Consider the following 19,477-nt stretch of genomic DNA (forward strand, 5'->3'; position numbering starts at 1 on the left):
GTGTCTTTAAAGTTCTTGACTGCAGGAAAACAGGAAAACTATTTGACAATCAGAACTTTCTTTTTTTTTTTCTTGTGTCCTCCCTAAGGAATTATCTGACAACCCCTCAGATTTATCTGCTGTCACTGGATATAAAACTGGATATAGAAGTTCACACTAGCTACGATAGTAACATACTGCTGAGACACTGCGTCTTTATTAATAATAACCTACTGTTGTCATATATAATCATATATCCAAACATCCAAAAACATGCACTTCAGGTCAGGTTACCTGGCGCCGCGCTAGTGGCAGCCTGCTGCAGCATCTCCCCCCTGAGACCCCCCTGCTGTAGTGAAGACATTTCCCCTCGGGGATTAATAGAGTGAAATAAAATTAAAAAAAAAAAAATCAGTCAGAGGGACCAAACCAATATTTTTACTTTAATAGTTAAACTACTTAGCAGCTGATATGTCTATACTTTTACTTAAATTGGATTTCAGGCTGAAATTTACTCAAGATCATTTTTATATTCCTGGACTGAAGTTGTTCTCTTTTTTAGTACATTTGCATCTTTTTCGATTCATTTTGAAGTCTTTGTGTCTTTGTCGTCATTTTATGTGTTTGAGGTTGTCTGCATGGTCATTTTGCATCTGTTTGTATTTTTTGCCAAGTATTTGTGCTAATTTTATCTTTGTCGTTTTGGTCATTTTGGTGTCCTTGTGGTTGTTTAGTATTTGAAGTAGTTTTTAAATTGTTTTGTTTGTCTTTGCTGTCATTTCAAAGTTATTGTGTGTCTCTTCGTCATTTAATTGACTTTCCAACTAGAAACAGTAACTGTCCCCTCCAACGTGGTCCCCAAGACCACTTGGGATCCTGGGCCTGTGCCCGGTTGTCCCGTCCACGGCCGTAACCCTGAAATGCTCTTGTTACTTTCAGTGTCACAGAAAACTCCCACTTTCCCTTTCATTGGAGCACGTAGTTCATGTTTCCCACAGCCCCTGAAGGCAGCGGGGTACATCCAGTCAGCGCGCGCCGCAGCCTCTAGTAGTAAAAAGCATGTAAAGATGGCGGAGCTGCAGATGCTGCTGGAGGACGAAATTCCTGCGGGACGGAGAGCATTACTGGACAGTTTCACCAACCTGGAAAGAGTAGCGGAGTACTGCGAAAGCAACTATGTCCAGGTACGTGCTCGTATTTAAACACCTGGTGTGCAAATCAATTAAAATGACATATGGAGGTAATGTCAGTGGGGAGTGGGCGTTTTGGAGAGGAGTGATGGAATGACTGTACAAATACTCCGTTGTCTTACAGAAAGGACTCAAGTCCACATTTAAAAACGGACCTGTTTTTAGGGCTGAATTGTTGGAACCTCAGAGGTAATTCGGCGTCCACATTTGTAACCTTACACGTTTTTCTAAGTGTGAAAAACCAACTTTTCCAAGTGTTGTTTGCAGCCCCGCGGTGCGTTGCGGTGAGTCATGGATGGAAGTGAGTTGGTGTTGAAGTTGGAGTTTGACTGAATTCATTCTTGATTGGTTCATTACGCACACACCGAAATAAAAAGCGACTTGTGTGTAACTTGTGCAGATAAGCAGGGGATCGTTGACATGGAGGTGTGAACGACAGATCATTTGCAGCATTAAGCATCACTTGGGAAATTACCCAGTTTTTCTGAAGATCTGGTTTTCATTATCATTTGAATTTGCTAAACAATACGTTGTGAGGAATTTTACTCCTTCACCTCCTCCAGCTTAACACAGAGTTGTTTTTATATTTTCAGAGAAAACATAAATTGTCACTTTGCTTACAATTAAAGAAGAATTCAGCGTGATCCCTGACCAAGTAGACATTTCTTCAAAATCAAAATGTACTGAAGCCCAGTTACATAACATCAAGAGGGGGCAACTTTGGCCAGGTGAAAAGTTCAAGTTTAAGGTCATAACGGACCGCTGGACGTAACCAAGAGTATAAGTATAGAATTACCTTGGAAATGTGCAAATTATAAATCCCTTATAATATTTTCCTCTTTCCAAAACCGTTATGGACAAGGATATATTTCACATAATAGCTGAAATGCCTTGAGATGAAGTGATCGTCATCAATAGGAAAAGTAAAAAGCCATTTGTAGATACAAATAAACAAACAAATATACATCTAAAGTTAGGCTGAAAGGATTGGTTCGTCCATTATTTTAAAAAATCAATTAATCTTTTGTTAAGTAAAAATATATCAAGTCCTCTAGTTTCAGCTTTCAGTTTGTTGCTTTTTATTTTATGTTATAGTAAAACTGAATATTGTTGTGTGCTGCTCAGACAAAATCAGACTTTTTGAAGACGTGACAGTAAGCTTTTGAAAACTCTGATTGGAAAAAAAATTCATGATTTTTGGCTATTTTTTGTCATTTTACATTGAAAATGATAAATAAATAATAAACAAGTGTCCAATGTGTTTAACCAAGAACATTGCTTCACAAAGTGTTAGATCCCAGTGTCAGATGTACGATGACAAGTGAGTGTCAGGTTAATTTAAAGTATATTGATGTAACTTTCTCGATTAATCGATTTATTATTCAGTCTAACGTGATATTTTTCTGGTTTTTTTGGGTTGTTTTTTTTTCAAAACCCAAAGATATTGAGTTTAGTATTGCATAAGACATTAAAAATATTGCAAATCCTCACAACTGTAAAGCTGGACTTTGGTGACATTCTGACTTTTGCTTTAAAGAACTACTTTAAAAGTTGTAAATCCATTTTCTTTTCAGTTGTGCTTCTGTGTAACATCCACTGACGGAACAAGTCTATGACCAGCTTCAATAATGGCTTCTTAAGACGGTGAATAAAACACCAGTAGCCGTGCACCATCCTCCCCCTGTGCTTGGTTAGCGGAGACATGACGGCAGATGAGTGTGTGAGTGTACGTGGGCAGGCAAGGCTGTTATGGACAACTGTTCTTCATCTGTCAGCGCTAAATACACACCTGTTCACCGCCACACTTCATGTTCACCACATTTGTGCAGCTGCGTGTGAATTTCAACGAGAGAAACTGCATTAACAGTTCGTCTTCACCAAAGGGCGACACATGCGGTGTATGATGCGTCACCGCAGATTGACACAGGGGAAATCTGGCTACACGCATCCATGTGTACATGCTAAATACTAATAAACTGTCAGCGCATGCTGTTTGTACAGGTATCTGTAATATTTCCAGGCACAAAGCAGCAGTTATAAAATGTATGCTGGTACAGTGCATTGTAAAAGTAGCCACTCCTCTTGGTGTGTTTCCTGTTTGGTTTCATTCCAACCTAGAATTAAAATGTCCTTTTTTTTTAAAGAACAATTAAGAAAACTGAAATCTGTACTTTTTTAGCGCCACCTTTTGCTTTAAGTACAGCTGCAGGTTTCTTGGTGCGTTTCTTTGCTGAGCACACGTAGCCACTGGGGATTTTTGCCTGTTCTTTAAGGTAAAACTGCTCTTGCTAGTGAGATAGGATTGTGTTGGTGTACTGCAGTTTTCAAGTAATGCCATAGATTCATAGGTGGATTGAGGTCTAAGCCATTCCAAGAACCTTTTATACAACTCCAGTGTAGCTCTTGCGGTATGTTTGAGGGTCTTTGTCCTGCAGGAAGGTGATAATCCATCCCAGTGGGATGGGAACGGGTTTCCATCTGACTTTTCTTCAAGCCTGATCAGTTTTCCAGTCCCTGCTCATGAAAACCTCCCACCATGTGTTTGGGAAGTCTGCCTCTTGCTGTTTGGCAAACTCCAAAAATGTTTTCTCATTTCGTTCTTTAAGAAGTGGCTTTTTTTTGTGTGTTCGGCTTAAACTGGTCAACTTGGACTGACAACTTCCGGTTTACTTTTGCAACTTTTTCAGGTTATAATCTTGACAATGAGTTTGTGTAAATTTGTTCTATTTATTTCCATCCCACTTTACATTTCTTAGTTTTCGGCTTTAGTGTTGCTTCAGGTTTTTGTTTTGTCTTTTGACTAGTTGAAGCTTTTATTTAATATTAGTTTTAGTACCTGAGTGTATATTAGTGTTGGTATGTAGCACCAGAGGAAAGCCGTTCTCTTCTCTTAACTTGACTAACAGGTCAGCTTCCCAGAAACTTTTTCTTGAATTGCATTCTTTCTGTATTTTCTCCTGTATCTCCTTTCAATGTGCAAAGTGGTTCTACAAGACTGGACTTAAACCTTACATATTGCACCTTTAATTAAGAATAAAAAAATAAAAATCAGTGCATGTTTATATATATTCATTACGTTTAAATGCAATGTGCTAATTGTCCATGAAAAGTACCACTGCACCAGATAAGGTATAGAAACCCTGGTCCCCATTATACCCTGCTTTTCACAATAACTGATTTAATTTAATCTTCATTTCCCTTTTTCTTTTTAATTTATCTTCTCTTTGTCTAATTCTCCTTGTTACTTTTCCTTTCTTTCTTTACTTCTCCTTTTACTCTCTTACATCCTTTCACCTTTGTGTACTTTTCTTTCCTTGAGATGAGCTCAACTCTCTTTTCTGTCTCTGTGAGCAATAACTTCCTCCTCTCGGCAATCACATCACAAACTCCTCTTTTTCCAGTTCATTGAACTGGTCATACTCCGTGTCCAAATGGGGCCTAACATTGCTAACTCGGTACCCAGTGCCTGGCCTACATTTCCGCTGCCAGCAGATGACGTGAGCTGTTACATAATCCGATAGTGCCGTTGATCCTGTTAAATGGGCTAAATATTTGGATTTCGGGTTGACCCGTGTTCAGCCCTACTTGGCCCTGTGTGGCCTCCTCCTGGGTAAAGTGGCCACGGCTAATGAGGCGCTGTCAAATTGAAATCTGTCTGGTTTTATTTAAAGCGGGACAGACACTCATTATAGTGTAAATAATAGTGTTTATATCATTATTAAAAACGGTCTGATCCTTTGCATGCCTAGTCAGATACTTGTTTACTTTTATCTGCTCTGATCAGACAGTTTGTGATTTTAGGAATGCAACCCCCTCTCCCAGACTATTTGCTCCTTTTTTTTGGTTTTCATGTAGACTACCTGTCAATCGTAAAAGTCCACGCCACACTCTTCTTTTTTCTCTGGACTGCCGGTTGTCTCTCGCCCGGTCTGCTCTCGGTGGTGTGTAGCAGTTGCCGGGGTGTGTGTGGAGGCCAGTGCACGGTGGCACACCCGCCGAACTTTAAACTCAGTGACATAGATGAAAGCTGATTCCAATAGCCACCTTTAAGCTGCATCAATGCGTTTGATCGAAGACTGTTCTTGTCAGAGTTTAATGAATCCGATCCCAAACAAAACCAGCGAACAGATCCCAACCCCAGTCTCATCTGAGAGGTAAAGAGTGACAAAAAAATCTCCGCATGCTGATATGATATCTCTGTTTATCTTTGATGATAATGTATTACCTTTGGCTAGAGTGTAGGGTCATGACAGCCTCGCAGGTCTTTGATCGTCAGCTGTCTCACAAGTGAAATCCTGAAAGGTATCGCCTTTCAGTCACGCTTTGGTGCAATTTGTAGAAAACCCTTAAGGCTGTAGAAGAAAAACACACTTCAGCATCAATAGAGGAAATTGTTTAAAACTTGCATACTCTACCTTAGATAGTTTAATGTCTGTCCAGGTCTCCTACCATTGTTTGTCAGGAAAAATACAATATACTGGTCTTGCACGAGACCTGATTGTCCAATATAACACCACCCACATCTCCATGTGGGTTTGAAGCTGGGACACAAATTCACACATCTTTACAAAGTTAGAGCTCATCTATTTAAGAATAGAAGATTTCTTGTTTGTAGAGAGAAACTCAGAATATCAGGACGATTGTTGGAATATTTACTTAAAAAAAACAAAGTCAAGTAAAAATGTTAAAAACCTGGTTTTAAAAGCTGGTGGACGCGATGTGAAATGTGAGGGGAAATGTAGCAGCAAAATGAGCTGAAACTCTTCATCCATTAATCAACGTTCATTTTTCATGAATTCCATCTTGGTATTTGTGCATTTTCTTCATCCTGAGCCGTCCTGTACTGAGCATGTGACGACCCATCCCTCCCCCACTCATATCCCCGTCCTGTTTTGTTCCTTCTGGGTCCTCCACAGCTGGTACCGGTTAGCTGTCAGTGGAGGTAGTTGTAATGTAACTCGACCTCCTGCTGCTCATTGAAAACACATGGCCCCGCTACAGGAGGCTGAACATGGAGGGTGGAGGAGGACCCTGGTCGTTGTGAGAGAGTGTGTGTGTGTGTGTGTGTGTGTGTGTGTGTGTGTGTGTGTGTGTGTGTGTGTGTGTGTGTGTGTGTGTGTGTGTGTGTGTGTGTGTGTGTGTGTGTGTGTGTGTGTGTGTGTGTTTTGGGTTGGAAACCATGGCGATTGGTTTTCCAGTTGAAGAAGTATCAGCCTCCAGTTTGAGGGCTGGTGCCAGGAACAGCTCCTGCGGGGGCGTAACAGGCTGAGTGATCGGAAGGATAGGTTGGTGATCAGAAGCTTGGCAAACTGAAGATGATCATGTGTGCAATTGGACAGGAGTTTATATTTTTAGTTAAAACAAACTCTTTTTTCTGTTCTAATTGTGGTGTGATTCAAGTAGGGATGCACACTTGAATGCTGTCCTTTTCTCTCTCTGCTCTCCTCTCACCCCAACCGGTCGAGGCAGATGGCCGCCCACCCCTGATCCTGGTTCTGTTGGAGGTTTCTTCCTGTTAAGTTAGTTTCTCCTTCCCTCTGTTGGAGGTTTTTCTCCCTTAAAGAGGAGTTTTTCCCTTTTAGCTTATGTGGGAATTGTTGAATTGTTGGTTTCTCTGTATAATATTGTAAAGTTCTGCTGTAAGGACTTTAATGTGTTAAGTGCCATGAAATAACCTCTGTTGTGACTATATAAATAAAATTGAATTGAAATCTTAATCGCAATTGCAGCATTGTGCAATTGTATAACCACAAAAGTGTCCCACATGCAGGTGCGAACGGGACATCGTATTCTCTTTGTTCATTCTCCACGGCCATTATGAAGATATGACCAATCAGTGTCTGGTTAGAAAGTTGAGCATGTGCCAAGCATTGGTCACATGACTACCCCATGGATGCTGAATTTGGTGTTATTTGGCCACATCTTAAATTCACAAAAACAATTTTGCTTATCAACTAATCCAGTAGATTGTTCACATTGAAAGGAGCCCGCTGATTCAAGCAGCTGGATGCAACCTGGACGCCTATCTCGGGAAATGTCCTGGGTACTTGCAACGAGGTGCAGGAGGCAGAACCATGATGATGCTAAAGAGATTATAGATCGATAAGGCTGGTTATCGTTCAAAAATTCTTTATTGCAGGACCATTATCTTGACTTTGATACTGGTTCCGGAACAGCAAAAGTAATTCTGCTTCTTAACCTGCTTCTTTTTTCCATTTTTAATGTAGGATAATACACAATATCATTGTTCTCGTTCATAGTTTTTTGCTGTCTGTTGTCAGATGTATGAAGTGGCGTGAAATTGGATATCAACACATGACACTGTGTTACTAAGTAGTCCTTACTAAGTCTGCAGATGGAAAATAAAACCCTGTAGATTAAAAAAAATCATGATATTTAGAAATAGTTGGTGCTGATTTAGAGGCAAAGGGTGGCCACGCACAATATTTATTTGATTTCATTTTAAAACTTTACTGCACTTTGCCTGCATTTAAATAAGGAGCATTATTTTTGAAAATATTACATTTTAGTGCCTAAAAGCTTTGTTTGTTAAACTGTTTGTTATATGTGATATAAAAGTCACATCATGAATTTGAAGTGGAAATAAATCCTCCCGTAGTTGACACACACTCACAGACAGACATAACGAGAGGGACTTGTCCTTGTAAGGTAAAAACAGGCAGTTGGCCGTTGGTGGCTGTGTGTCTCTGAGAGAAGGTGTGTTTCATGACAAGTGGCTCAGCATTTATGAGTCTCATCCAAAGACAAAGAGAACGGCACTTTCTGGTCTGGCTGTACCTCTCTCTTTCTGTGCTTGCTGCCCTCATTTTTCTCTGCCATTTTTTAAAAATAGATTGTGGCATTATGCCTTTATTTAACAGTTGACACAGTGTAGAGAGACAGGAAACAAAGCAATGAGAGAAGGGTTTGACATGCAGCACAGGTCCCCAGAAATCATACCATGGGCATGCTTTTGTAAATTAAATGCATACAAAGTGCAGTAGGCTTTGGGGATATCTATTATTTCATTTCTTAATCCCTTCCCAAAATTATAGCAGGTTATAATTAATTGGTATGACGGACGGCATTTGTAACAAAAAAAATCTATTAATCCCTTCATTTCGGAAGGACAAGTTATTGTCACAATGTGACAATGACTCCTAATTAATTCATATTATCCTGTCGCTTTGTGAATAAAGTTGAATAAATGTCATTAACGACCTAAAATGATTTCTCCTTCCAAATAATTATTCTTTTGGCTCAATCCCCTGTTGTTATAAATTGATTTTATTTTTTAATATTCCAGGCGAACTTGAAATGTCATTGTAAAACTAATAAAACTTTTGCTGTGGACAAATACATTATTCAATGTCAAGCATGTGAAATATAGCTAAGCTAGCTATATAGACACAGTTTTATGGGCAGGATTTTTTTTTTTTTACATATAGATAAATGTCATTATGTGGGAGTTTTTGCTGAAAATATATTAAAAAATAGGCCTGTACAAAAACGATTTAGCCTAATTAATAAATCCTCAGCCAAGACAGGATCATGCTTTTGTATTGCACAGGCTTTGATGACCAAATCATCCTTGTTTTTTCACCAAGAAGACGAACATATTGTCTTTGTTTGACCTTAGACAGGAACATTGTGGGGCCACTGTGTTCCCACTCTGCTGAATATTCTTTCAGGGATTTGAAGGCCGCCCTGTACAGTAACTGTCTGATGTGTTATCTGCTTTCTACACAACCGACTTGTAGCTAAGAATTCACACAGGTTGTGAAACAGCGAGTCCTGAATTCTCACTGCCAGCCGCCCTCTTTGCCTGCATCCTTTGCTTGTTGCCTGCATCATGACTTACCTCAGGTGGTGCTTGTTGTGCTCTACAATCCCTCATGTTAACAGCATCTCTGAATCAGTTTATTAGAGGAATGAGTGTACGTTTAACTGTATTGAAGAGGATACTGTCAGGATTTATAAAACGATTTTACTAAAGACTGCAATATACCTAAATACAGTTAAACAACTCAAACTTAAAATATAGAATGTAAATCGTAAGCATATTTGATGTGAGCAGTCTTTGCGTCTCGAGCAGCACCAGGTACAGTTGCAGACAGTTTTCTGACGTGTATGGCTCTTAGGTTGTTTCTGGCATCTGTGTCTTCATTCAGTCTCGGATTGACTCCGTGATGCTGAGATCGGGGCTCTGAGGGGGTCAGACCATCTGTTGAAGGACTCCTTGTTCTCCTCATGGCTTATTGCACAGTACTAAATAAAAATGGCATAACACATGACAGCATTTACCACCACATCTTTAGGTGGCTTAGAGTCAGGCTGGGAAATATGTTGGTACTATATTGATGTAGTGATTTCAGACCAAAATATTGTCTTGGAATTTAGATATTGTAGTATCATGGAATAAGTGTTGTCTTTTCCAGGTTTCCATGGCTGCATATTACAGTAAAGTGATGTCATTTGCTCGTGATGAATTCGTCATTGGTAATTTACCGCGTGGAGTCGCAAGTTGATACAACATAGATTAGAAATGGGCGTTTCAAGCAAAAATACTGTTTGAAAATCACTCAGAACTATTCCGAACTATTATTAATCCACTATTCCATGCTAGTCCAGAAGCCATCTCTGTACATTAAAAGACTGAGGCACTTTCAATCGCTGAGATTGCTTTAAGGCTGAGCCAACCAGTGATGTCTCCCATCTGCACAGAATTCCATGTTGGAGCTGTCGTTGAGGTGAGAGAACATTTGGTAAATATTGAACGGTTTTAAACAACATGCTTGATGGAATCTTTGACATGCAGCCTCTTCAATAACTCAGCAGCCCCTGGAGCACTCCCATACACAGGAAAACATGTGCACACTGCACTTTGATTGCATAGAGTGTAGTTTGATGATGGCAAAATGTTCATCCCACGCAACGTCTAGGGAGTGAAGGATGTTCTGTGTATGAAGTTGAAATGAATAACTTAATGGTTCGTGTTCCTGGAAGATAGTTGCCTGTTGTCATTTTCTGAACTTAGCAGACTGTTTACACACTCAGTCATTCTATCCTTACAACTCCATGTCGGTGTTGTTAGCTTACTTCTATTTTGTATCATACAGAAAAAAACACTGAGCATCAGGAATGTGACAGGAGGAGAGCAGAGTGTGTCTTCATTAAAAAAGAGGTCAGAGGAATCAGAGCGTGTGTGTGATTCATGTAGATCTGATATGATTCATGTACATGAAATTCATTAGAAATGGAAAAAAAAACATCAACTGCAAACGTGTGTGTGTGTGTGTGTGTGTGTGTGTGTGTGTGTGTGTGTGTGTGTGTGTGTGTGTGTGTGTGTGTGTGTGTGTGTGTGTGTGTGTGTGTGTGTGTGTGTGTGTGTGTGTGTGTGTGTGTGTGTGTGTGTGCTGCTCTGCCTTGGGCCAGAGGAGGCAGCCCTCCAACTAGGTCACTGCTAACAGGACATCAGATGGCTGCTGAGAAAGAGAGGGAAAATGAGGAGATATGAGGATGATGTGATGAAGAGGGAAGGAGAGAGAGGTGGTGGAGGAAATAGTGGAAGACAAGGAGGGAAGAATTTGAAAAGGAGGTGGGCAGATATGGAGGAGTGGGAGAATCAGAAGGGACATGAAAATGAGGAGGCTGAGTTAAAAAGATGAATGTGAGAAGGAAGGACGGTAACGGGCAAATAGATGGGAAAGATGTTTGTTCCTCATCAAGGGGTGTCCTGTGTATCTGTATGTGGACGTCCTTTTGAACGGAGTCCCACTAGCCCACGTGGACCTCCTCATAAAGGGGACTGAATTGATAAGTCACATGTTCTAGAAAATCAAGAAAAAATTCACAAATACATTTTTTTGGAACAATGTTAGAAGATTGATGGAATAAAAAGAGCAGAACTACAGTGCTGCACCTGGACGGTGTGCAACACACACATCGTGATCTGGAAGTTCATCTCCATTAAAGGCCCGTTTTTGGAGTGCTGTTTGGATTTAGTGGCTTAATGCTTAAGTCGCAAAACAAAAATGAAGTATTTTGGGAATACTTTGTGTGACAGATTATCGGATAACTGAACTCCAGCAGTACAAACCGCGACCAGCTGACCAGCACACACTGAGCTGAACTGAAGAACTCTTTCTAAGACCTCGGTACTGTTGTTGCAGCAGAGAGACGAGTTCCCTCTGTCGACAAACATTAACAACAGCTTATCGGAGAACCTGCTCTTCACTTCAGAGAACCTCCTACTACTCAGCAGGCAAAAGATATTTACTTGGAAGAATAACAATGTTGAGTTTCTAGTTGTTTTTTTGAGTGTTGAAATATCATCCATGTGCATTTGATCCGTTACATGTCAGTTTAATCAGCTGTAAGGGCGGACCTCAGTAAATGGGAGAGATCAACCTTTGCTCGCTTTTGACGGCTCTTCCATACTTTTTAAAATGAGACTTTTCCATTCACGGTAAGTCAGTTAAACATTATGGCAATGCAGTTTTAAAGCTGTAGAGGAGTAAAATATCAGCCCTGCCTGTTGTGATTAACGCTGCAACAAATTACATGTTTTTGTTGTTTTACATATATCTGTAGTCTGTGCATGCAGCTGATGATCAGTTACAAATAACACTATGCAACAGCCCTGGACTTAGTAAAGTTAACAAGACAAAATCCAGAGTCTGACAATATAAAGCAACAATGAACCACAGCAGGTGTCCTCACAAAGTATGTAATGATATGATGCTCCATAAATCGAATAGGCTGCCACTTTTACAGAATTAATTCATACAGCCTTACTGAAGCAGACAACATCGTGACGTATAACCGATATAAACTTCACAGTGGCTGCAACCACAATACTTGTTGAGGTACAAAAAAAAAAAAAAAGTGCGGCCTGTTTCAGGCTCAATGCAAAATATAAGCAGTCGCCTCAGTCGCTCCGTCTAACTCAAGCCGCCACCAACGGCGACGTCATCCGTCGGTTTGTGAACGGCCGTTATGAAGCCTCAAGCAGAAACTGTGGTTCTCCCTTGATCTGATTGGAAGCTCGATGATACTGCAGGTCCATGGTGTAGTCGGGTTACAGGGCGCAAACAGACACGCCCCCAAAAACAAGGCCTCTTGAGGTTTTTACTCTAATTAATGATGGGATTATTTTTAGATGGACCACCAGAAAATGAATAAGAAGCAGTGACTTTAGCTAGCAACACCAAAAAAAGTAGTGAACATTTTTTGTATTGATTTCAAATTTCATGAGAGAAGATGAATGGGAGTCTATGGAGCCGAAGACTTTTTGGAGTCAACCTCTAGTGGCACTCGCTGGTATTGTTATTCTTTGGTTCCGTTCTCATAGACCTCTCTCATTGGAAGACGTCTTGACTTTTTTGCTGCAGGGAACGCACAGGTTGATGGTGTTTCAGTTCCATTTAGTGTCTACGGTAATCCACGTCAGTGAACATTCACAAAAGCAGGACTTCCTCTAAGTGGAACGCGGCCATCAATGACGAGTCCACGTCTTCTGTAAAACAGGTCTTTGCAGATTTGTCGTGACTTCCTCTCCTTGTGTGACTTTTGTTTTTAGTCTGGAACAAAGGAAACTTCAAATGCTTCCAAGTACAGCAATTGAACGGGCGTTGTGTCACTGTGATTGACACCTCTTCAAGCCAATCAGAATTGAATGTCTTCCTTCGCCGTTACATAATGGAAGAAATTTGTAATTGTTTGATCTCTGAATGAATGTAGGGTTGTAGGTCATCTGAGCCGATGACACTGTGTGTGTGTGTGTGTGTGTGTGTGTGTGTGTGTGTGTGTGTGTGTGTGTGTGTGTGTGTGTGTGTGTGTGTGTGTGTGTGTGTGTGTGTGTGTGTGTGTGTGTGTGTGTGTGTGTGTGTGTGTGTGTGTGTGTGTGTGTGTGTGTGTGTGTGTGTGTGTGTGTGTGTGTGTGTGTGTGTGTGTGTGTGTGTGTGTGTGTGTGTGTGTGTGTGTGTGTGTGTGTGTGTGTGTGTGTGTGTGTGTGTGTGTGTGTGTGTGTGTGTGTGTGTGTGCGTGCGTGCGTGTAAGAGAGAGACACACATGGGTGTCAGTGTGTTTCTTGTCAACCTCGGGCATGAATGAGTTCACACTGACCTACATCGGGCTTCAGCAAACACACACACACGTGTTGTTCTTTCCCTAGTTGTGAGGACCATAAATGCATGCATTTAATGCATTCCCCTTACCTAACATGGAGCATCACTGGTAAATGTCTAACCCTAACCTAAACCTGATTCTGGTCTCTAGTCTAGACCACCCAAAATGCAAATTGTCCCCACAATGATAGATGTACAAGCACATATGCACATTCCCTATATATCAGCCCTGCTGTAAGATACACACATGAAGAAACATTAATGTACTCACATGTAGTTACATACATGCTGATGCCCACTGACAAAGGCAGTCATGCAAACACACACACACACACACACACACACACACACACACACACACACACACACACACACACACACACACACACACACACACACACACACACACAGTCTGTCTCACTTGTTAAAATGCTGAATGTGACGTTCAAGCACAAATCACAGTGTCTGTCTTCTGTGTGTGCATCTCTATCTCTGTGAAAGCCAATGAATTATGACACATATTTATTTAAATGTTCTGCCATTCTTGGAGATCAAACGTCACATTAATCCATAATACACAAAATATGTTTGTCGACCAAACAGTAAATTGATCAAAAGATAATCAGCATATCAGTTTATATTTAAAGTAATTGTCCTCCATATCAAAGGGGAACAACAAAAATGACTCAACAGGTTTAAAAGAACAAGATTAGCATCTGACTTTATGTCAGTTATGAACTCTGACAGTGATTTTTCATATTCCTTGTTCATAAATAAAACAAATTCTTCTGCATATGTGAATAAAGTGGCCACATTAAATGCCTGCTGTCCTGAATCTGTCTCTCTTCTCCCTGAAGTCTGCAGACAAGCAACAAGCGCTGGAGGAGACCAAGAGCTACACCACGCAGTCTCTGGCCAGCGTCGCGTACCTCATCAACACGCTGGCCAACAACGTGCTCCAAATGCTGGACATCCAGGCCTCGCAGCTCCGCCGCATGGAGAGCTCCGTCAACCACATTTCACAGGTTCGGTGACCTTTTAATGTTCTCATTTCATCTGAGAGGATGAAAACAGCGGAGGAAATGCCACACGTTCCTGAATATCAAAGTCAAACACCGGGAAATCGTTTGGTTTGCCTGCATGGTAAATTTACATTTTAAGGGATTCACAATTTATCTCCCAATACGTAAATGTGTTAAAATCACACAAATAAGAAGACTTGATTGTTCGTTGCTTCATTACACCTGCCCACACCACCTCGATTATCCACGTCAGGTGTCTACAGGTACATTGATACTGAAAAATGCTGTGAAATTCAAAAACACTTCCTTTGAAATGTGAAATCTGCCCGCATGTGTGTGTGTGTGTGTGTGTGTGTGTGTGTGTGTGTGTGTGTGTGTGTGTGTGTGTGTGTGTGTGTGTGTGTGTGTGTGTGTGTGTGTGTGTATACGTGGGCATGAACAGAGGCATGGCTACACATGGTGCATAAAATCATACACCGCTCTGTTATTTATAGTGAGAGGGCTCATGGATGAAAGCACACAATATGTAATCATGTATGCATGCAGGCTCATTTATGTTCCCTGCTCTCTGGACGCCGCTGTCCTCGCTGTGTAAAGCCGAGTGCGGCAGCCCAGAATTCATCTCAGGAGGATTTAGCACTTACAAAAATATAGAGATGCAGCAGTAATAAACTGCAGAGGGAATTTAACAGCAAAAAGTGGCCAGAGTGAAGTAACGTCAATGTTTCCATAGGTTGAAAATGTACTTGTGGTGGGTGGTACAGCGTGTGATTGATGTGTACACAGTTTAGCAGGGTGGGTTCATTTTCTGTATCAACAATTACACAGATGTTCCCCAAATGCAGTGACATGAAAAGTGTCAAATACAGCGTAACAAGATTTACTGAAATTGAAATCCTGTGTTTCCCCTTCGACCCCCCCCCCCCCCTCCATGCCCATCCCTAATTTATCGCTCGGGTCCCGGGGTTGCAGTCCAGCCAATCAAATTGTATTTCCTTTATTTACCTGATCTATGAGCACTCGTTTTCTTTCAGCTTTTCAGAGAGTCTCTGCTGCGTTTTTACAGGCACGGAGAGTCATGCTAGTTTCTGTCCTCTGGTCTCTGTGTGTTTCTCGAAGGGCGGAGCTTCAAACCCTGCTACACTCACCTGGCACAGAGCAGATGAAGTGTAGAGAGAGGGAGGGGAGATCCTCCACTGAAACTATTGCGTCATTCTCTCGGACGCATTAAACAATAAATAACACTCAAAATGCTGAAATGTGTCGTCAACGTGTACGTATGGGAAACACCGAACATGTATTGTTGTTTTTCTGTGCACGCAAGAGTCTGATGAACATTTGGGTTTGATGGCAATATTTCTTGTTGGTGCCAGGGTTGAAGCAGACAGGACTTTGATAACCGATGTCAGTATGTTTATGAATGTAAAAACAGCATGTGATGTGAAAGGTGCTTCTGGAAACCAAGAATTATCTGCTGAATCTGCAGCTCTCAGCTTTACAGAGGTTTATAATAACTTTCTGCTTGTTGGTTAGCTGTCAACTACAACTACTTTTGTTTTACTTTCTGCTTTTGTAGCATCAATATTAATAACAGCAGGTGGCTGGTTTCAGAGGAAAGCTTTAAAAAGCCCCTGTACACTACTCGCTCAGCAGTGTGGGCTGATATCGAGTGACAAACACCAAGATCGTGTTAAAATCAAGTAGACAGGTGTTTGCTAACTAGTTCCAAAGCAGGACACTGTCTAAGTAAACCTACAGATTGAGAACATTTAAACAGGCACTAATATCTCGTGTGGCTAAGAAATCTGGTTTCTACTGGAGGGTTTCTCTGAATCCACTATTACCTCATTCGTATTATTCAGTTCTTTATTACATAACATCTAAAATATCAGGTTACCACAGGAATAGTACAGTAACCACTTTCATTTAAATGCAAAACCTGGGAAGACAAAGAGAAGCTGGTGTAGCTTCGACACTGTTGGGTGCGATCACACCTACAGGTGGTTTTATTTGTGTGTTTGCGTGAGGCATCGCCAGGGATCTGATCCGACTTACACAACAACTCTGCGGCACCCACACATCTCACACTGCAGCGCTCTCCAGCATATTCCTAGATAAACTCAGCAGGCTGACTCGTCGTTCGGTGCGCACTCGTGCAGAGAAAGAAGTGTTGTCATTCACCGAACATTGAAATCCTCAACAGCCCTTTTTATAGAGTAACTTGGAGGAATAAAATCACAGTTTTCACTGGTACAGAGGCTCCATTCTCCTCCTCAGACCTCTGAATAATCAGTAGAATCAGAATACTCTGCATGCAGAAATAATGAGATGCTTCTCTTCCTCTTATGTCAGGCCAGGCTCTGGTTGCACGTCATAATTACCGCTTTCTGTTCACTGAGACACAGTCACATCTGTTATGTAGGCGACCGCTTCGTGCAGCGAGGAATCACACTGAGATGATCTTTTATAATCCATTTTGCATTTTTAGGCTGCAGTAAGCAGCCAGCACAGTAGTCATGTAACATGAAGCGGGAATATCCAAACGCAGTCGTAGCACAGAACACGTGCTCCTCAGATTCTTCCCAGAGTGACTCTGTAGATAGTGAATGTTTTACGAGGTAAATGGAATCCACTTATAAAGCGCAGGGTCCCTCCGGGTGGGACATTTCTGGAATATCATGGAATTATAAAACATTCCTTTCCAGACATGCAAAGATGAAGGATTTTGCCCTTTCTTTGGCCCAAGTCATGGAAAATCATGGACTTATGTTTGTAGTATGTTTGAATTTTAGTTATATTTTCCATGAAGTATTTTTCTATCCAGTGTTATTTACAGTGGTTTTATCTCCTTCCCGCTCATCAACAATCACTTCAGTCAATATATCCTTTTTTCCTGTAGCTGCTAACGAAGGCAAACATGCAGGAAAATGGAAATTTCAAGAGTTTTGGCTACAAAACGATGACTTCAAAGATCAGTTAAGTAAATGACAGAAAAGCCACATGTAAAGTTTAGAAAACTGCTATTGATCTATTCAAATAGGTATCAAAAAACACCTCAATAGGAAACACCTGTAAACTACTAAATAAAGCTCTCACATTTCTGGGAATAAAATAAAGTGCTTGTTTTTTCTCTGATCAGCACAAAGGCGACTGATTATCTGTTCATTACAGGTCATGGAGTTATCAGTCAGTGAAAGTCAGGGAATATGACATTTGACTTGAAGTGGAAACCCAAACGGAGCCTTTTTACCTTTGCGGTTTAGCGCTTTACAATTTCAAACAAACATATTCGTACATCTATAGCTGCCATCAGGAGACACGTGTGGTTCAGTGTCTTGCCCGAGGACACTGAGGACAGAAGGAGCCAGGGATTGAACCACCAAATTAGCACTTTCTAGCCAACCCATTGTACCACCTGAGCCTCCTTTGTTCAAATACTGGACATTCTATCAAATTTAAAATCACCTGAGCATTGGAGTTCATTTGTGTTCCACATATTCACCTCATCTTTGTACTGCAAACTGTTTTTCTTTTCTTTCTTTTTTCTTTACTCTTACTTGACATGTTGCTGTTGCTTTGAGATAATTGACACATGTTCTTTATCTGTGAGTCATGGTAATGTTTTGGCTCTCCAGTGTAGTTTACAGCATGTCAAAACACCCCCACATCCTGTTTTTTGAGTGTAAAATACACTGGCAGCATCTTAATGCTTTTCAGCTCCCCAAGGACCAATTGTACTACATTTACTCCTATGATTTATTTCTCCTGATACTTTGCTTTGACTACTTCTTTATAAGCAGTTGTCAGTAAATGACACAAAACTATGGGATGCAGTCAGCAATGTAATCAAGAAAAAAGTAGCACGAAGGAGTCACATGGCAACAACTTGTACTTAATGTAATTGTTCAGTAAATGCTTGTTTGCATGTTGTTGAGCTATGAAGGACTGCGGTGAGGACAGCGATCGTGCTGGGCTTTGTGTTCATTTATTTTTCTTGTCCTTACCTCAGACAGTTGCAAGACATTTTCTTTAAAGTCTTTTGCGTCTTCGTGCCGTTCCAATGTTGCCACAGCCGGCAACAGTCTGTGGAGATCGGACGTGAAGGCCTCGCTGCATTTATTGTAGGGAGAATAAAGGCGTATTTATGTGTCAACTCCTCTCTGAACACTGTTTTGTTTTCTTGTTTTTTTTTACTGGGGCTGCAACAGTTTTTCACAGAATATTAAACGTCTCAGAAAATATCACAGCATCCTGCTTTACGGTATTTCACAATTATTATTATTATGATCAGTTAATGTGACCCTGAAAAGACTGGAAACAGAAGGGTGCTTTTTGATTACACAAACACTTTGTTATGAAATAGAAAACTTAAAAACAAAAAAAAGGGAAGTATGTCTCCCTTTCAACTTTACATCCATATCTTTTGTAAACTGGATATGCGTCCTCGAGGACAACCCCATGTTCATTTTTAGGATATTCAAAGTATAATAAGCACTTCTACATGATATCGTTGGCATCCGTATGTCTCAGGAGACAATGGTGTAGCTGCTTAGGTGTTGAAACATTTCCTTGAGTGGCTGAAAAGGCCTCCTCTGGAATGGCAATCTCTCGCACAGTAACTGCAGATGACAGAAGATGGCTGCCCTCACTTTCCTCTTCAAATTGTAAGACTCATTACTATTTTAACACTGAACACTTTGCAGTACAAGTGGAAGCCTGTCCAAGTAGTGGACTGGAGTCCACTACTTGGACTCCAGTCCACTACTTGGACTCCACTTGGTGACCACTGGTTTAGTCTGAAAAATGTCAGATGATAGTGAAAATTATTATTTAAAGTGACATTTTCATACATCTAGTTCTGTCAAAGATATTACGTTTTCAACAGAAAACCAAGAAATCTTTGTGTATCTGAAGGTAATGCAACACTGAATATGGTTCGTACTTGTTTGTGACTCCAGGCTTGAAGAACAGGTTTTCATCCATATTAATAAAATCCACTTCTCCAAAAATGTGTGAAATCACAGAGCGGCGTGAAATGCGTTTCTCACACCAAATACATTTGTGGGGTTTTGTACCGTTGGTGAAAAAATAAAGGAAAGACACCACTGCAGACTTTAACAAGTTATTACAGACTTTTTATAAACAATATAATTAATTA

The 19,477-nt window shown here is 40.7% G+C and overlaps 1 protein-coding gene across 1 annotated transcript in view; it reads left to right on the top strand.

The window, feature by feature from the left end:
• Positions 1-994: 994 nt before the first annotated feature.
• Positions 995-19,477, top strand: part of LOC138633721 (abl interactor 2-like) — a 37,451-nt gene continuing 18,968 nt past the window's right edge. The window contains exons 1-2 of the mRNA XM_069720111.1: positions 995-1,163; positions 14,155-14,322. Coding sequence (XP_069576212.1) covers positions 1,047-1,163; positions 14,155-14,322 — 285 coding nt within the window. The 5' untranslated portion in view covers positions 995-1,046. The remainder of the gene's footprint in view (positions 1,164-14,154; positions 14,323-19,477) is intronic.

The sequence above is a fragment of the Brachyistius frenatus genome, unplaced genomic scaffold (genome assembly GCF_029030835.1).
Source record: "Brachyistius frenatus isolate BFR_SWC_R1_liver_20210118 unplaced genomic scaffold, ASM2903083v1 Contig_232, whole genome shotgun sequence".
NCBI classification, from domain to species: domain Eukaryota; kingdom Metazoa; phylum Chordata; class Actinopteri; family Embiotocidae; genus Brachyistius; species Brachyistius frenatus.